Source organism: Diprion similis, chromosome 6 (genome assembly GCF_021155765.1).
Source record: "Diprion similis isolate iyDipSimi1 chromosome 6, iyDipSimi1.1, whole genome shotgun sequence".
Taxonomy (NCBI): Eukaryota; Metazoa; Arthropoda; class Insecta; order Hymenoptera; family Diprionidae; genus Diprion; species Diprion similis.
In genome coordinates, this window is record NC_060110.1 from 24,057,158 (window position 1) to 24,077,648 (window position 20,491).

The 20,491-nt window shown below is 43.8% G+C and overlaps 1 protein-coding gene across 3 annotated transcripts in view; it reads left to right on the plus strand.

Moving 5' to 3' along the window:
- LOC124406651 (dachshund homolog 2) overlaps positions 1–20,491 on the plus strand; it is a 175,834-nt gene that overhangs the window by 90,932 nt on the left and 64,411 nt on the right. For all 3 annotated transcript variants that reach the window (XM_046882138.1, XM_046882139.1, XM_046882140.1), the window contains 2 exons: positions 981–1,203; positions 4,146–4,205. In XM_046882138.1, the coding sequence (XP_046738094.1) occupies positions 981–1,203; positions 4,146–4,205 (283 nt within the window). The remainder of the gene's footprint in view (positions 1–980; positions 1,204–4,145; positions 4,206–20,491) is intronic.

The following is a 20,491-nucleotide window of genomic DNA, read 5'->3' on the forward strand; positions in this document are numbered from 1 at the left end:
ATAACAAATTTAGGACTGTGCATCACTCTTGGGAAGTCATGACTCGACGTCTGAAGGCTGCTGCAGCAGCGTTTCCAATTTGCATACCGACGATGGTCTCGCGAAGCGGGTATATATAACAATATTTCCCGCGGACTGGAAGCGGTTGATAACTTAGCCGAGCGATTCTTCTTTCTCACAGTGTGAACGTGTCCGAATTCTGTCAGGGTTTCCCGTTCAGGCACCCCTCCTGTATTTGACTTTCTCGGATCTCTGGAGCGGCGCCTGGGTTCGGGGCGATAATGTATGCCCGGTCACGCGTCTCGATTGATGCCCACACAGAGCCCGTCACCGCAAGATGTCATTCCCTCGCTTCTGCCATCATTTGTTAGCCAAACTTGGAGGTCTGGCCAACTGATAAGTCGCCTACGGTTGGAGTCGCCCCTGCTTAATGCGTTCTTGATCTCCCCGTGAAGATCTCTCCTTCCACCCTCCCTGCAGTTCTCTCTATGTGATCCTTTCCAAAGGCGTCCAGGCTTCAAGGTGCATTTGGAGCTTGCCAATCGACCGAGACTCGAACCGAATCGCAGTTACTTTTTTTCGAAAAGACGCCACCGCGTGTCCTCTGGTCGAGGAGAAGAGAACCGTACGTGGAGATCCATCAACGCAGCTGGCTGGAGTTTATAAGTCGAAGAGCAAACAATGCGCGGAGCCTGGATTATATGCAGACTGCGAGGATGTGATTGATATTTGGTTAAGTTGGCTGGTGCGTTCGCTCAGCGCGTTAGCCCCGATCCATCAAACCTCTTTATCCGCGACTCGGCGCAAGCCACACGTCTCTCGTCGCGATTTCGTCGAGAACCGCTTTTCGTTCTTTTCAACGTTCAACGTTCGTCTTCGTTGGAGTTATTCGAACTTCTTTTAATTCCGTGATCCTTCATTCCGTTCTAAAAAAAAGACCTTATCTGTTCTAATTTTCGCCTCTTTCATTCCTGTTTCAGATGTGCCCAGAATGGAGAAATCCCCGCTTCTAGCCAATGGATACAACCATCCACCCACACACTTGAGTCACATGCAGTTCATGCAGCTAGGAGGACATCCTGGCGCTGGTCACACGGCGATCCTGTCGCCAGCCAGCCTGCCACACCACCTTCAAGCTCAGGCAAGAGCCGAGCAGGGTCTCAAGGTCAACCCGAACATGCCGAACATGGAAGCAATCGCAAGGTGAGCATTCCCATTCGCTTTTATATCCGGGTCTATAATGTATGCAACTTGCGTCTCTCTCTTTGAAAAATCGAGTAAACTTTTCGGACGTCTTGCCGTGGAAAAGAGAAAAGGATGGCTCGGTGCTTTTGGGGTATTTAAACGAAATCCTTTGAGAGCAAAATGATTCAGGACGTTAAAGGTAGGGGGAGGGGAGCAGTTAGGAGTGAAATTGGCGGCGGGGTTGGGAAGGGAATCAGCCCGGAGGGGCAAAAGGTGTCTCAGGCGAAATGGAACGAGCAAATGCCTCGACTGAAGGTCTAAAGATCGTCAGACTAATCTGATTCACCGTTGGCTTATATTAATAATATTTTGGAAATAACCGACCACAGCGGGAAACATTTTCATTAACTTGACTTTCCGACTCCCCCATTCGCCGCGGTTGTTGCCCCTCGCCATCATCGCCGCCGCCGCCGCCGCCCCCGAGGGCCTGTCCAACAAACTTTGGACAACTTTTCAGAGTGTAAGGACCAAAAGAGAGTGAGAAAGAGATATAGAGGGGGTGGAGGGGGTGGAGGAGAAGGGATCCGGTAGCGGGGGAAGAAATTGGATTTATTTGTTTTAAGTTCTCTGATCCTCAACCCCCGTACACCTCTTCTCGCGATGACGCGTCTGGATGCGAGTTGGCGAGGCCAAAAGAATACAACTTTAAGAGGATTGCAGAGACGAAGGAAGCCGTGGAAATCCAAGGGGTCTCGACACTGCTTGATCTTGCTTCGCTCCTAAGTCCGTTTCCTCGCGTCTTGGCGTCGCCTTCGACCTGCCCTCGAGCCTAGGGTGATGGCCCTTGCACCGCCGGCATTGGGGTATTCATTTCACACCATCGGGACTACTATTAAGTTAACTTAGACCCGAAGCGCCGCCGAATGGGAATAACGACGAAGGAAATCGGGAACTAGGATGTGAAAAAATGAGGAGTTGGTATAATACGAGGGGCGCCGGGGGCGAGGGGGTGAAATTAGAGAGGGGCCATTGAATTATTTCGCGAGGGCTTAACTCCCTCGCCCGAGCGCATCTTAAGCCAGGTACATAATTCAGCGGTAACGAACGAGTACTAATTCAACTATATTTAGGCATCTTTGAAGCGGCGGGGAAATCCTTCGGCTAGGAAAGACTGGCGTTCACCCTTTGCGCATAACCTCCCTCTCTCCACTCCCTGTATTATATGCTGCAGACTTGCGGTTCTCAGACGAGGCGAGATTAAGATTTCGCGCCTCGAACGCCACTGCGCGAAGGGTTAATCCTCGGCATTTGTTAACCGACTTGCGCTATTGCGGAAATGTCTTTCAGACAATCCTCGCTTTATGACGGGGTGTCTGCCGCTGCATTACCGATCGAGCAAGCAAATCATATTTCACACTCTCTTTCCACCTTGGGCGTAAGTGCTTTTCAATTGTGCTATGATCAAGTCTCTATCGTAGAGTGAATCACATTTTTAATTATTCCAAAGCGAATTAAAACGAAAATCCGATGTCTAAGCTCTTGTTTACAATTTTGGTAATTCTTTCTTGCGTGTAAATATTCAAATTGTGCGATTATCCCGTAATTAAATGAACAAAAAATATTTACTTACAAGCCGGCAGCGACCTTCTTGAATCATTAACAAGTCTTCACACGCTCTTTGTTCGTTCTTCGTTTGAATTGTCACTTATCGCTTATCGGGGCTTTGGTAGACGAGTAAATGCGAGATCACGCGACACGTCGTCACGTGCGAGTTACACACTCGTCGAGGATGTTGTACATTGTACACGTACATTACACATGTAGGGGCGGGAAGGTGTAACACCGCAAGATAGAACAGTGTCCGCATTATGATTTCAGAGCGCTTTGCTTTTAATTAAAATGCAAATCTATATCGCGCACGAGGCGTGAGTTCGGAAGGTAAGACGGATTACGTCTGGGGCGCCACGACAAACACCGGAATATGATTAATTCAGCACAACCCCATCCTTGTTATTCCCAATTCTCGTCACCCACTCGCTGGACTCGGTCTTTCGATCACGGCTTGTTCACCCCGAGCAAATAGGAAGCCCTGCCTTCTTCAAATCTTCGCTCCGTCGATTCCGGTGACAAGAAACGAAGACAGAGAACGAGGAAAGAGATCGCGTCGATTGGTATTTGAATGAAAAATTCCATTAAGTTCGTCAGGAAGAATGTGAAAAAACAATTGACACTTATTTTTTCTTTTCAATTTCCAATTACATTTGTTTATTAACAAAGATGTATAGCAGTTTGAAATTTTTACGTGACGTCACGCGGAATCCAACTTGCTGTCTTTTATTTCTCGACGTTCTATCCGACTTTTCATTCGAATACCTAATTCACCCCAAGCGAAAAGTTCGAACCGGTGATTCTGCGACGGCCCTGTATAAACATGTGTAAAGAATAATCAAGAGAGGCACGGTAGATTGCTTTCATGGATTAGCACTGCACGGCTGGACGACGGACATTTTTAATCAGCGACATCAAAGCTCTGCTTTTGCCTACGCCGTGTTATTCTGTTTTCGCAAATATTTTTATTTTTATTTTATTTTTTTTTTTGATTTTTCTCCCTTCAATTTCTTATTTTCTGCTTCTTTTCACCTCGCGTCTTTAAGCACAAGTTGGCAAGGAAACGACGAGCCTCGATGGAAATATCACGAGGCAACCGGATGCCAAGAAAAGACTCTTGCTAATCAGAACGCGTATATAACGCGAAGCGCTGCTTCTGAAGATCCTCGGTTAATTAGCTATTTCGTTTCGTATTTCCGAACGACTTCAATGTTCGTTAGTTTATTAACGCACGCCAAATTTTCCATATCTTTTCTCCGTCACTCTTCTCATCTAATTTCTCTGTCAGTTCCGAATCCGTTATAATATCCCTCGGATTTCGCTCATCCAATGAATTTTCTCTCATTTCACAGATCCGGGATTTGGGAAAACTGCAGAGCAGCCTACGAGGACATCGTCAAGCACCTTGAAAGGTAGGATTTTTTAAATAAAATATATGTACATGTGTTGTGGAGTATGAAAATTCAACTTGTCTTCTTCCCTCGGGAACGATGAGAAAATCGCGATTCTTTCGTCGATGCAACAACGAACGAAATTCCACGGGAAATTACAAAGTCTCCGCTATACATGAGTAAACGTATAATTCTGTGGGACGGTGCTGCATCGTTGCATCTGCGATAAATCAGCATTACCAGCATACAGTCGCGGCGGTCGCGAAACCCTGACGGGTTGAGTCCGCTTCGGACGCAGTAATGCCATCATGATTTGTACCCCGGTTGGACCGAAAATTCGAGCGGCTTGATCCGTGCCGCTTGTCACTTCACGGGGCAGAGATCATCGCCTCGACATCCCGTTCATCATTCGGGGATTAAATCATTGGATTGTAGAACTGGGAACGCGGGAAGGGTTGATCTCCGGGTTTCGCCCCGATTATCCGCAGCCCTTTTCACCTTTTTCAGACTCCTCAAATCCCACGTGTATCCGATCCGATCCGATCTGATCTATATCTACACGGGCGGTTTCGAGGCCCAAAGTCGCGAGAGTTTATAAACTCCGGATGGTCAATTAATGGGACTACGGCTAAGTTTAATTAAAGGAACCCGGGCGCCTTGTTCCGCCGAGACAAACGTCACTGTGCAGCAACGGCGGGGTCTGGAGGAAGGGATTAGCATAAACAAATCATCGGGATTAGAATGCGGGGGCCGTTGCTCGGGGCGGCCCACCGCGCTTGTAAAATCAAAAGGACAAACAATTAATAACCCGGGGAAGGACGATTAATCAGAATTCAACCTCGCAGAGGAGTTAAATACCCGACGAGGAGAATCGGGCTATACGGATAAACAAAGGTTTATATCAGTGTCAGTTGCAACAAGTCAACTCTGCCGACACCCCCTCCGATGAATATTCAAGCGACCGCCCCTTCCGACATTCGAACACACATGCGTGCCGAGGCTGCCACGTGGTCGGTCAGTCGAGTCAAGCGACTCGAGTCAACTCGAGTCACACTGCACAATACCGGTACGCGGAAACGCGCGAGGGTCCGGCTGCGAACAGCTTTGAATTGCTTTGAATTGGAAATTGAATCCCAGCAGCCCGTTTTGCCCCCTTCTTGCCTCATTCCCAGCCCTCGTATAACGAAAACACCGCGAGTTATTTAGTCGCTATTTGCAATTTGGCACGAGAAAATTGCCACCCTCGGTGCGCGGTCCACCTTTCGCTCCGTATGTTGTCACCTCTGATGATTTCAATCTTCTCTGCCCTCGGTGATGTGCGGAACTTTTCATCTCGAAGGTTACAAAGAAGATGATGATAATAAATATAAACAAAGTCCGTTGCTGGGCGTAAACTCGGTGCGAGTTACGTGTTTCTACTCTGTTCCACGGCACATACAACACGGCAGAAGTAAGTAATATTAATGGTCTCTCGCAGAAACGGGGCCCGCTCTGCGCTATCAATGCGCAACTCTGCTAATGTCGGCTTCCTGGCTTTAAAACCAGCCAGTCATTCTACGCTATAATTCGTGCGCATTGTCGCTTATCCATCCCCTCCTTACACCCCCGTTAGCCGTGATCCTCGGCCAGGGTTTGCCGTTCTTATCACCCCCTCCCTCCTTGCCACCCTTCCACCCTCCGAGGGTCATTAATTACGACGGTGACGCGCGTCTTATATCGGAAAAGACATCTGCCGGAAAATAATATTCACAAAGTCAAGAAGTCTTTTGGGCTTCTGATGACGCGGACCAACTTCCTTCATATTTCAACCACGTCGCAGCTCCGTTTCCGGTGATACGATAGAATCGTGGAACTGCAGAGATTGTAACACAAGAAATATTACCGGATACCGAGTTTAATTCATCTCAGTCCTTCTCGCGACGTGAAAATACATTGCGAGAATATGCTTTCTCATCGAAGTGGAAATTTCCTCAAGCAATAGATCGAAAACTTTTCTCTAAACAGTCGAAAAACTTATCGAATTGAATGAATCAATAATTGGATTGTAACGACGCGTTTCAGCATTGCTGATTTTGTTGGAAAGCTTTTTGGAAGACGCTAATTCTTAGTCTGAAACGTGAAAGAAACTCGGATTTCTATTTCGTTGTTAGGTTAGGTTAGGTTAGGTTAGGAAAAGCTTTTTTGGAAGAAGGTAATTCTTGGGCTACAGCGTAAGAGAAACTTGGATTTCTATTTCGTTGTTAGGTTAGGTTAGGTTAGGTTATGAAAAGCTTTTTTGGAAGATGGTAATTTTTGTGCTAAAACGTGAGAGAAACTCGGATTTCTATTTCGTTGTTAGGTTAGGTTAGGTTAGGAAGGAAAAAGAAAAGAGCAAAAGTGAGAGAAATTCAGATTTCTATTTGGTTGTTACACTTTGATACGAATCGGGCGTTTTTGGTTGATGTTGAAGGTCTTTGAGCAGTCGTGCAGACTCGGAGCTCTCGGAGCACGCGTTGTGATTAATATTACACGCGCATCGCGGGCCTTTGGTTGAACTTGTCAGCGGTTGTAACAAGATATGATGATTAGCGACGAGGCGAGGGGAGCTTCCGCGTTTCCGGTTTTCCGAGCTCCCCGCGGGGAGTTGGAACTTCCAAATGAACAGCAATCAGCGGAGCGGCGACTTCATAAAGCGCGGTGAAAAATGCAAGAAGATAATTAAAAAAAAAAAAACAAACATTCAAAGTTTTAGTTCCCCGACGATTTATAATATTATATGCATTGTATAGTATGATAATTTAACCCTGAAACCTTTTGCGATCGCGTTTTAACCTCTCGTGATTGGTTCGCTATTTCTTTTCTGCTCGTTTTGCAAAATTCCCAATCGCATTGTGACGCAGCTAGACGAAAATAATAGTCAGCCCATATTATATCCGGAGCTCGGGCAAATCCCCGATTGATAATCACGAGATCCGTTTAAGGTTATGTAGTATTCCTATCTTCTCTGACCACCTTTTCTTCCTATATTGTATAAATACACGAACGGAAAAGATTCAAATTTCGACGGCGAATCGCTCTTTTGCAGTGAAATTTCGGAAAGTTATTCATATTCCGAAAATCGTAAAAAAAAAAAAAATGGTTGGTTTCTTGACGTGTGTTTTTTTAGTCAATACAGGCAGAAAAAGGGTGAGTTTGTTCGGTCGGTAAAGGTAGGACTACTACACGACCCCAACCCGACGATCTGAATTTAACCCCTCAATCGTTTCACGTTATCCCGGATATGGATTCCTTACATTACGTATATCAAGTAGAGAAACATATCCGCACTGTCAAGTGACAGGAGAATTCCGTCGAGTGATTAATCACCCAGGGTAGGAATTCACGCGACTTAACAGACTCGAGTCGAACGAATCGATGCACGCGGTAGAAATCGGATGATACCGAACGGATGCGTGGATCGATTTTCAAACTTCTTGGAACGCTGAAATTTTGCCTGTCGATCGCTGGATGCATTTGTTGATTTCTCCGAAGCCGATCGAGCGGATTTTGATTCCCTACCTGGAGGTCGCCGCGCGATTTTTTGCACGCAGATTTTTGCGGTAGGTACCTAAAATAATAGCGAATGGAAGATGAAAAGTCGTCGATGACTGCACACACCAATACCCATGTTGCTATTTTCATGACGCATACAATATCGCCGTTAATTAATACAGATTTCGGAAAAGACGTCGAGAGGAGTGTAAAAAAAGAAGGTATTTTGACGCGGGACAGGAGGGCCGTAATATCTCGTTAGTCGCTCCCTGCGGCCAAGAGAACCTTGACTTCCTGCCAATAGGCGAGCACAAAAGCCGGGTTTTCGTACCGCGTGCCTGGATTATACCGAAAATAGCGAAAATACCAGAAAACCGTCTAATGAGACAAAAAATCCTTGTCGAATGACAATTTCACGGTACATTAGCGACGTGTGGGAGGAGCCTGCTTGTTTGCCCGAACTCCAGCCAGCCTCCTGCTGTACTCTGCGGAAAACTAATTATGTTTTTAATTAATCACTATTTTGTCACCTCCTCGTCTAGTCTTTGTCCCCATCTGCGGTACACGCTTCTGTGTAGTTGAATATCTCGTGTTAACCGATTGCGCTTTGCACTTCTTAAACAAACCCTACGCCTGCATGAGACAAGATATTATATATACACTCTGCAACATCTGTCTTTGTCTTCTATCTCTCTGCTGAAAGATATGGTGTAAGTCGTTCTTGCAGAGTGTTTGTGGACTGTACACTCAGTTTCGTTTTTGAACTTTGGAAAAAATTGACAAGGGAAGTTGTTGGAATTGTCTCGAAAATGAAAATTTGACTTTTTATTCGATATCCGTGTTTCTAGGTCCGTAGAATCACCGAAGACATTTTTTGATGGACATCTGGATATGTGTGTATGCGTGATCAATTTTTGTGCCACGATTTCCGGAGGATAAATGAATGGGCTTGACTCAACTTAAAACTGACTAGTTTTTGGATATGACCGATCCGGTAATTTTCGAGTCATCGATCAACAACATCAAAAATAAAACGATAACGATGATATCTTGAGAGTGGACTAACGGATTTTGATGATTTTTATCCCAACCTTCTTCTTCGAGTTGCTTTTATAGCTCGAAACTATCTAAATTTTGGATTCTATCGATCGTGTAGTTTTCGAGTTATTCGAACAGGAAAGTGAAAGAGGTTAAAAAAATGAATTTTCCAATGGTTTCAATGGCTCGAACGCATCTCAGTGTAACAACTTGTTTTTGGCGAATAGAAGAGGCAAACGGATCGCAGAGGGTGAAATTAAGCATCGTGTTGAAGTGATAATTGCAATTTCATGGCGACAAACGTAGGCACCCATAGGTATAAGGGAGGAAAGCGATACAGGGACAACGCACGTAGGTGAAAAGCATAGGCGTAGAATTTAATTACAACCTTATACCGTTTGCCCTAAATCAACGGGGAACAAATGCCTCGACCTAGCAGCCAGCAGCTCCGCAGGAGCGAAGCACAATAGCTGCCTCTTTTCGCCTTGAGGACTCGCGAATTCCCTGCTGGAGCTGGAGCTGGAGGAGCGAGGAGCGAGCATCCACTAGCTGCGAGCTGCAGACTCTCTAGCATTGTGGTGGCTAAGATATATTGTTATTAAATGGTCCCCTTCAGCGGTACACACGCCAGTATATTACCGGGGGATCTCAGTTGTCGCTACCCCGGGCCTTATTTATGCCCCCGCGACATGCGATCGCAATTCTGCAGCCGAAGCCAGGTACCATCACCCGGAGAAGAAACCTGCGATTTTTCCAACACCATCAATTTTCGGACTTATCAATCTTTCCTTGCAAATTGTTAACCAAAATATTGCTTCGAGACTGCTTCGAGGTTGACGAAAAATTTGCTCAAATTATGTGTTGCACTCATCGACTGACGCGAAAATTTGGTAAACTTGATGGAAGAATATCATCGAGTGTACTTGGACTTAGTCAAGATTATCGAATCAAACGAGAATTCATAGAACTGAAAACCTTCGACCATTCGGAATTTCGATGTCTTAGATTTTGAAATTTTCTCATTTTCGCACTTTCGAAACTTTGACTTGTTTGTTGTGTCGTAAAAGTTTGATTTCTTCACTTCAAATTTCGCCACCAAAATATTCGGAACCTTCCAAATTCGGATTATCAAGCCCGCCCCGGAATCTTGAAACTTTTTTTAGTTAAATTGAAAAAATATCTCTCAGCCATTAGGTTAAAACGATTTGATCCGATTTCAAAAAAAATTTCCTGCTCCGGGAAAACAGTTCCCTACAGATTCGCCCGCGGCTTTAGCGCGGAAAAAAATGGCGGGGAGTCAAATCCGCTACGAGCTGCGGCACTTGTCGTAATTAACCAATATTTGCGATGTCCGTAGTTCCGCTGGCCTTTCTCATCCCCCAACCACGTGGCTGTGGTCCATTCGTCGCTTCGCTTCGCGATGCCGACTGCTCGTCCAGCCCTCCGTTTTCCAAGACAAACACGACGCCCGCGCGTTATCACCCGTGCCTCTTCGCAAATACGGTCCTGCTGAGGGGCCCTCGGTTTTTCACGTTTGTTCTCCCCCTCGGACGCCCGTCAAACTGACTGCCAACCCGCTACGATATGCATACAGGTCAAATAGCCCCGCTTCGTTTGCCCCGTGATTCGAGACTTATTAATTGTATACGCTGGCAGACGATCCTGCAATACGCGCGTCGAGTTACCTCGATCCAAGGATCTCTATTCCGTTGAACACGAAACTTGAATTCCTTTTTTTTTCTACGAAATAACAAATTGAGAGCGACCAAATTTTAGGCAGTGAAATATCACTTTAGGAATTAAAACTGCGAACTATTGTCATAGGGCTGAGATTTCAACCCCCCCCCCCTCCCCGTCCTTTAAAAAAAAAGAAGAGATTCAAGTTCTCTTGAATTCTCTGAACGTGTTTACTAAATTTTCTTTTTATCAGAAATTTTGAACAATATTAAAACGCGATTACTGTAAAGATAGTTATATTTTTACAAAAATTTCGTCTTCTGCACTGTAATAACGAAATTGAATCGTTTTATTTTTGAAGTAGAAGTTTTCATTTCTCCTCTGGCGTTTCTGAAGCTTCCCATGCTTCTCGCCGTGCCGAGTGGTTTTGCAAAATAAGGCATCAAGGTAGCGAGGGAAACGTCTTTATGGTCTGAAAGTGACAGGAGCAGCACTCGAGGAAGGGACGAAGGGGGCGAGTATTAACTTCTGGTGACAAACGACCAGCCGGCAACCCGGCGGTCGATTCTCGGCTCTTTCGCGCGGTCACTTCGCTCCGGAAGAATAATCGTTTTCCAATTGAAATCCAATAGCAACTCGAGGCTGGCGATGCCGCCGCCGAATATCATAATTCGCTGAATTTATACAGATCTATCATAATTCTAAAATGCTTCTGACACCCTGCCGAGGGAGAAGCTTCGCGAAACTTATCGGGGGTAGATTCAGATGGAGGATCTTGAAGTTTTAACACTACGAACTCGCACCACCGTCTGGAAAAAATTTTTTACGAGGAGAAGAAAACCGTTTGAAAAATCTCTGTAACAGTCTTACTTTTCACGATCTACAGGGGAATACAAACAAACAAACGAGAAGCTAAAATATCACCGATTTTGAATACAGATTCCTACTACCAACACTTACCGACGTCTTACTTAGACTCGAACCCTTCGCCGTGATTTTGACCTTCGGGTCGGTACAGCAGGGAGTTCATCGCGGTGACGTTATCGTGGAGAAGGGTTTGGATCTGAGGAAATTGTCGGTAAGTGTTGGTAGTAGAAATCTGTATCCAGAACCGGCCTTGTAGAATTAGAACTTTTGAAATTATATCAAACCACAGTGTTTTCCACCGATTTTAGCCGAATTAAACTTTACAGAGAAACACTCTGAAATTCTCTGTGATAAAGGAAATGAGCCGAAAAAAATTTGAATTTGATAAAAAAACACCAGAGTTCAAGCATTTTTTGCGTTACAATTGTGAAACCTTTTCTCAAACTGTCGATGAATTGAGGCTCGTGTTGCTCGAATTAGATATCAAGGACGTCGTCGAGCATCATCGGTGGAAATGACACCGTGTTTCATCCTTTCCTAACTTTTGGATCAGCCGGTGTGTTGAATTGGTCCTTAAACTCCCCCAGAAACGTTTAACACTATGTCGAATCCTGCAATCCTGCTTGGCTCGGCATCCGGCCGAAAGTCGGACGAGCAACGCCGACGTGCGTCTGACACCCGGACTATAAATCGCACAGGCACAGGGAGAGAATCTACAATTCTAAAGCGTTTCATAAAATGCTCGACAAAACGCTTTCGTTGCACTTTTGAAGCGCGGATACCCTTCCTGAATTCCCCTCGCGTCCTCTCGTCGCCCCATCGAGAGGAGAACCGGCGCCTCGATCGTACCGGAGGCCAGATTTTGTTTAAATATGTAAAACTGTGTAGCCTCTTCAATTTACATAGCCCCATACATTACGATCCTAATGAAAAGTGGCCGAAACTCTTCTCCGTCGTATTTAACATCGAGTCTGCGATACTCTTTGCACCGCTTTATCAACTCCAGGCGAAAATCGTCTGCAAGTTTAATTTTTTTTTAACGTCATATTCACCAGCGCCCTGAGAGAAAAATAATTACACTCTTTTTGGAGCATTAAACTCCGTATTCGTAATATTACGTTTTTGATTTCACCATTCTACCAATCGATACATTTTTTATGTCACGTCGAAAATCGAAACTCCGATTAGAAATTTAAAAAATAAGATCGTAGTAAGGAATTTTTAAGGCTTGTATAAACATTATTTTCAAATAATTTTATATTGAACGTTACTTTATTCTTCTCTACACCGATCGAAAACCTATTTAAATGCACGTATAATATCAAGGTATAAAAATCGCGGCTATTTCGAATGTCGAGTGACTGAACGGTCCCCTTCATGTCTATTAATTTATTCCAATGATCGTTGAAGTATCTGTACAGCCGGTGTGGCTGCAGGAATCCGAACCCTCCGAATTGGACAACTCTTGAACAAGGCCAGCGTCGAGTCAATCCAGAAACTATAAAGCTCGTTTCAAAGTCTACATCGAGGAAAATCAGACAGAAGATGACGTCGATGCCCCAAAACGGCGGGCCTGCAGCAATTATTTTTCAAATTTTTCACTGCACAGCAAAACAAGTTATCGAAATAGAACGTAATTAAAAGGAACACCAACATATATTTATAGGTAGAAGCTTTTCCTAATTAATCTTCATTTCGTAGCCGGAGTTATATTTTTTCTGTTACAATGAAAACTGACAATGTAGGTAAGGACTGCATATATACTGAGCTTATACCATAAGTATGAGGAATTTCTTTCAATGCACGCGTATGAATCTGAACATGGAACGCCAGTCATGCCCGGAGGCAGTGAAGCAGCCGGGCAATTCTGCACAGTAAAGTCGTTACATTGATTATTTACAACGTAAAGGACGAGACGAAAGACTTGTTCCACAAGCAGTTATACCTACATAAGTGATAAAATATGAAAGATACAATGCACCCGGATACCTGTAATAAACGCCCAGTCGACGAGACGTTTATTATCTTTGTCTGCATTCTGTCGTCGATCCTAAGTGAGAAGCATTGATTCCAGTGCGAATCCCATGCGGTTGGTTGGAGGCTTCATGGTTACACTTAGGGTTGGACGGTAGGGCAAAAAAGTGGTCAAGAAATGCTCAAAAAGGTGAAAGTCTGGTCAAATTGTTGCCACGATTTGAGTGAAATACAGCGGACTACCGAAGCGTCCTCACGTCGGTGCGAAACTAAGGAGGAGTTATAATGAAATTGCAAAATGCAAACAGCAATTTCTGGGCTCGAGACGGTAGCCGGCAAACGGCGTAGCGTGGCGTGGCGGCATATGGGAATCAGTTTTGACCGAAGTCTCGGAGCGATGTAGACGCTAATAAAATAATATTCAGTTCATACGGAGATGCCGCGAGTGGCCAATAATGTAGGGGAACAAATGTGCCAGACGACATTTATGAAATGGCTCAGGATCGAGCTCGCAGCTCCTCAAGCGAGTAGTTAAAACGCAAACTCCTAACCCTTTGGAAGCGGCTAAAGGGCGGCGCTCTTCGGATCTCAGCTCGTGGAGGGAGAAATATTAAATTTTAAATACGAGCGGAAAACACCCGAGGCTCGTCAATAAAAACATCGTAAATACTTGTCCATCTGACCAAGGCTGAGCAGCACTTGACCACCGGATGTCGATTCGGACACTTGTTTCAAGCTGCCGCGATCCGTTCATACCGCGCGAAAATTGAATTTAGATATTCGTTCGCAAAAAGTTCCGTAGATGTAGTACGTCGTTTGTTGTGTTTTGTTTTGTTTTGTTCCTTTTTTTTTTCTTTTTGTTTTTGTTTTTTCAAATTTTAATTACTTTCTGGAACGAGATTTAAACTCACAAAGTATAATATATGTATACATTGGCCTTTAGGTGAAAAAAAGTATACCATAATACTTGCCGTCTGGTTTCTTCTCGGTATTTTTCAAAATAATCGTGTATTATAACGACTCGTCAGTTGGACGGGTTTCAAGATAAATTTTAATTACACATTTATTATAATGCTCGTTATATAGGTTAAAGATTTTAGAAGGTAGTTGTAAAAATTTTATTATTTTATTTTATTTTCGATATGTTATACAGTGTTTTGAAAATGTAAAACGGGAAAAGTTGACGAATTATAATAATAATAATAATAATAATAATAATAATAATAATAACAATAACAATAATAATAATCACTGACTACTTCCGCTTCTTCTTCTACTCACCGTCAGCAGCAGCAATTGGTTAGCGCACTGTCATTACGCCTGATTGTTTATACTCGATTAACGGCAGAGAGGAGTGTGATGACAAGTTTGGAAATAACGATCCACAACTCAACGAAACACGGCAGTAGCAGTAGCAGCAAACAGCAACAGCAGCAGCACCGAGGTTGATTCGTGATGTATTTTAGGCCTGAATAACTTCCAGAAGTTAGAGTGGCTCGCAATGGCGTTGCAAGCCTCCCCGCGCATGGCCAATAAAACGGTGAAATATTACGCTGTTCGAGAGAGAGAGTGAGAGAGAAAGAGAAATGACGCGGGACGACAGCGAGTCCCAGTCTCCTCTCTCTGTCTCTCTCTCTTGTGGAAAAATAAAGAGAGGAATATAGGGGGAGTGAATTTACGTTCGTGATGACAAATCGTTTTTAAGTCTCATCCCGGAGGAAACGAGCCAAGAAGGAACTTTATGCCGGTGCATTATAAGGCTCGAGATGGAAACAGTTACCCAGTATCCCCTGGACGAATGAATGGTACATACATATGGCGCCTGACTGATGATGCTTCCTACTTCCAGATGTAAAACCGGGACTTTTATCACCGCTTATTTGTTCAACTTGCACTTTTACTCCACGACTATAAGGGAATGGACCTTGGATGATTATATACCTAATAGAAAATCACCTCAAAACACCGAGATTTTATATGTAGGCACACGAGCATCGAAGTGGATTATCTCGTCTCGTATATAGCAAACCTGCTTAACCACTGACAAAACGATAATAGAGACGTCGGCATGATCCGTGTGAAATGTCTTGTCGCATGTCTCTGTGTGTGTGAATGTTTAGGGTAATAGTAGTAGTAGTAGTAGTAGTAGTAGTAGTAGTAGTGGTAGGATCAACAAACAGTGCTGATTGATAAATTTCCACTGACGACTAGAGGAGAAGCTTATCTGGTTGTGAGATATAATCGCTTAGGACTGTTCGCCGCGTTTGTTATTCCACCTTTTTAGTATCATATGCGATATTGTATTTATTTTCTTGGAACCGTATGGCGACTGTTGTTTGAGTTGCAAGAGGGAGAAGCGGGGATATTATACCCTGAGAAGGAGGGATGAACCTTGAACAGCTTCCGAATGCAGGAGTAACGAGTGGTTAGAGAAAACACGGCGAAGTTGGGGAGGGGGGGGGGGGGGTTAGGGAGACGAAGTAGAGAGAGAGAAAGAGAGAGAGAGAGGAGAGGTAGGCATGAAAGAGTGGCGAGAGGCACAGCTGCGATCACAAAATTACGACGAGGTAGAGAGTCGCATCTTGAGGAAGCGTTGACAAATGACGAAGGCAACTTTTATTATTTTAGATGTCAGCGTCGCGAGTCTCGATGTGTTTTACATATTTCGTTACGTCCCACCACCACCACCAAGTAGAAGTCGCCCCGCGTCCTGAAGGAGCGTGCGGGGCACGGGAGACGAGTCTCGCTCATAAAACCGGGAGCGAGAGAAAGAAAGAAAGACGTGATAAGAGAGCGAGAGAGGAAGTGGTTGGAAGGGGGTGGGAGGGGGTGGGAGGGGGGAGGGGGACCCACGAAGCCAGTTTGACAAATGGGACCGGGTTTTATTAGACGAACTTTTTAAGGTACTCCCTTGCGAGGACGTGTGGTTACACTAAATAAAGATAAGCTGTGTTTCTTCGGGGTTGTTGGATATTATTTCATTTTCTTTTCTCTTCTTCTAAACTCCCTCCATCATTTTCTATTTTTCGATCCCTCGGTGTTCTCGACGCTTTTTTATATTTCGCAAAAACATCGAGACCATGCTTCTTCACGTTTTACCGAAGCTAATTTAATTGCTTAAAAGCTTATACAACTTGTAAAATGGTCTTCAAAATTTCGACAATCACTCAATTTCAAATATTCGTTTTTCTCAATACTCTCTGGTTTCTGCAAGAATTTTTTTAACATTGTGTTAAAAACACTTCGAGTTCAGTTTTTGTTACTTTTACTTAGTCGAAGTCAATTCCATTTGTTAAACTTTTGCTTTGTTACTCTCTATTTTCGATACACTTTTGATCCGAGTATACCTCTCACGCGTTATTAAAACTGGATCTACTTCAGATGGTCTAATGAAGCCAAATACACCACGTGGTTCAGGAACCATCTAGTGGTTGATGGTGAAACTTGTAGTCGAAGAAACGCATGGTCGAAACCTTGAGTAAAGGTTCCATTTTGGTGCTTGGCCTCCATTAAATCCCTTCGCTCTCCCGCACAAACGCCTTTTTCAAAACACCTCCCCCAATCCACGTGATGTTTGCACCCTTTTCTGCCCCAAGAATGATCGAGGATCGCGTGCGGTCTTCCGGGTCTGCATGGGAACACTTACATGGACTTGAAAATCCCCGGAGTAATCTGCGTGCAGCAGTCGACCCCGCTCGATCGGTTAATGTATTTCTTTGAGGGGGAAACCGAGGCGAAAGCGCACCTAACGTTTCAATCGCTATTCACCTGTCGAGCTGTTTTCACCGCCGAGCCACTCGTATAATCCATCTAACTCCTATTCAGGGTGGAATTTTCCCTCATTTTATAATTCATCGTGCTGCAGCACTGCTCGTGAAGTATATCAACGGCAAACTTTTCTTCGACTTTGCCGCGAACCCTCGAATTTTCGAATAACTTCGCACTCCGATTTTTAAGGGTTGGGGTGAAAGTCTCGTTAAATCGAAAAATAATTAGAATTTATCGTAGAAAAAAAAAATATATTTTCTCAGATCCGTCGTACGTCTTTGAAGTATAAAAAAGTCAAAATTCAGAAAGGCTAAAGTACAGAAAACCTAAATTTAGAATCTTCACGATTCTCTATATTATTCGTCTCAATTCTTAGATTCTGACTTTTCTTACCCCTTAAGAAAATAATGCCTAAAATTAGAATAAAATATTTAAAGTAATTATGATTTGTTGTTGTCTTGTTATTTAAAAAGTTTCAGGAGCCCACTTCACCCCCAAATTTAGTGCGATATCAAAAATTTTAAGGTACCCACTTTGCCCCACCCTCCCCTATATACAAGAAACATCCAAACTGTAAAATTCTGTCAACCAAATCTTTCTAACAACTTTTTAAAAGAATCCGAAATTGCAACCCTGTTTTATAATCCTTCCAAGTTTTTTTACAACCACCCAATTTCCACCCCCCCCCCCCCCCCCCCCCCCCGCCTCTCGATATCCGTGTAGAATTATCTCGTAAGTCGTGTAGAGTCGGCGATTGAAAAGTGAGTTGTAGAAAGCATCAACGCTCAGCACGTGGTGCAGACGACGGGAAAACCCGGCAAATGCAGGGGCGAAGCGCTGCGCACGTGGGGCGAAACTACGGGGTGCAGGTTAGCCGACAAAGGCAATTTGAAAAAAGGGGCGTTCTGAGCCCGGCCCCTGATTGCTAAATATTTAATTTCGACCCCCCGAATCGTTTCGACTCAGGTGTGCGAGCCACGCGAGCTGCTGAAGGGTTACTCATCCGCGTTTTTGGCAGGCCAATGAGTATCACTCGAAATTCATGTCACGAAAGGAAAATAAAAATTAAAAATCCGAAGACCTGTTTTAAAAGTTTTAACTTCTACGGTTTTTCTTTTCTTCAAACAGAATTTCTGACACATTTATCAAACATAGCAAAAAAAAAACGTTATTTTGACGTAGAAAAAATAAAGAAATTTCACTTTACATGGGAAAAAACTACCACCAGAATACTATAAATCAGGTTTATTTGAATGAAATCAATTAAGTCTTTCGTCATGTTTGATCATGAAATTTGATGTATTCGTAGTCTTTTTTTTTTTTTTTTCATCTCATGTTTTTGAACGTTGAGTACCCTTGGAGTTGGACGGATGGTGTGTATAACGTAGTGAAAACATTTAACCAATAAATAATAATAATAATGAAATAAAAAAGTTCCATCAAAAAAAAAAAAAAGAAAAAGAAATTATGAAAGCGCGTGGTGCAAAATTAATTTCATTTTTTCAACGCTGCGAAAAAATTAATTATGTATTATTGGCTCTGAGGTAGGTATGTGGTCGGGTTTGAACGCGGATACCCGCATCCCTTCTTTCTCTCTCTCTCTCTCTCTCTATCTCCCTCTCCGGCGGTCATATTAGTTTATAGATCCGGCTGGAATTCGCGCGATGCCGCAGCGACGCAGGACCAAAGTATTGACCTACACAAGCCGTCAATCATTCCGCTTAGAAAACAACAGATTTTCACCTGCTGCAGTATTAATATATAAACCGGGAGAATCTGAATTCTCATCTTTTTACATCCCTGCAGTAAACAATCCAGCCGTAGGTACGCGGAAGAAAAAAATTCTCCACTTCGCTAAATATGTTGAAAGATGTGTTTTCTCTCTTTCTCTTTTTTTTTTTTTTGTTGTCTTGTTTTTTTATGCAAATAAAGGTAATTTTATACTACAAAATATCTCTTCCGCCATGTTTGATCGCCGTAATATGTACTCGTAAAATTAATAACTATAGAAATTCTCTGTGTGATGCGAGATTCATTTGAGTTACTCGACGAGATGATTTGAATATTGCAAAATTCATCTGAGATCGACACGAATTGTTTCTCACCTGCAAGTCCAGTGATTCGGATGCTGGACCGAGTAAGTATCACAGAACCGAAAAATTCCACCGCGTGTCGAATTTTAAATACTGACGGAATTCGAAAGTTTTAGGCGCGGTATTAATTGTAAGTCAGTCGAGTTTGGCGAATGACGTAGTGCCAAAGTTGGCAAGTCGGCGTAGCTCTTCGTCTCACCCTGAGCTCGGTGCGTCCCGTTTAGTTTCACGGAACGGAGTGTATATACGTATACAATATATATGTATAAAATATCTATGTATATACGGCGCAGCTTCCAGGGTAGCAATCTTTTATTATTAGTGTAGGCTTTGCCAGACAATGAAACGAAAGGAACGGAATATGATATTGTACCGCGGGATGTAAGAGGAGAAGAGCGGTGGGGGAGAAGCTGGGGGAGTGCGGGAAAGCTATTGTCGGCCTCTTTGAATTTTAAAGTCACCGATCGATACGGCTCAGTCAGGGATCCGCCTTTCCTTTCCCCGCGCCTGTTTGTTCGGGACCGACCGGCGATGAGCACTCGGTGATCCGCCGCTCCAGCTTCCTCGACTCCTCTTTGATTGCGGATTACGCGGTAGAAGAATAAATTCTCGAGGAACGTTCCCGCGCCCCCGACGATCATCGGAAAGACTGAAAATCGGAAATTTACCGATCCAACTGCTTTACCATCAGTCGGTAAATTTAAGACTACACGGTTTTGGTACCTTTGACATATTTTATTTACTTTATATTTGTGTTTATGTTAGTGAATATGAAACACGTTTTTGAAGATTAAAAAAAATATCGTTTTTTAATATCGTTCGTGCATGCGAATCATGGATCTATATTTTAGTTTATTATCACGAGTTAATGTCATTTCATCAAGCTAGTCGAATCGATATCTCAACTTCTAATTATTTATTCGATTCAATTTTTCCTTCAGTCTCGAGAGGAATGATTTGAAAGATGTGCAGCGATTCCGTCATGCGAAATTCCGTGTTAATCGGGGTGGAATTTGGAGGAGCCGCTGTCACCGAATCGTCGACTCTGATGATAAATTGCTCCCTGCCTCGGGGAATCAAACTGCAATTTGTTATTTGTAATTCCGAGTGTCGCTTAATACACTCGCTCGGCGTCGAGACATGCAGGCTGCTCGGAGGCGCACAGAAGGGTTAGAAATTAACCGAAACCTCCCCCGACTCAACGCCCGTTCCGTTCACCCCTATCCGAAACTGAAAAGGCACGGAGACGAGGAGAAGGCTCGTTTTTATTCTCATGCCGATATTGGCAGGAACGCGTTGGATTTTCGCGTCCCCGTTCCTTATCAGTTTTGCGCAAGAATAGGAGTCGACGAGGCTTCCGAAACCCATAACCGAAACGGT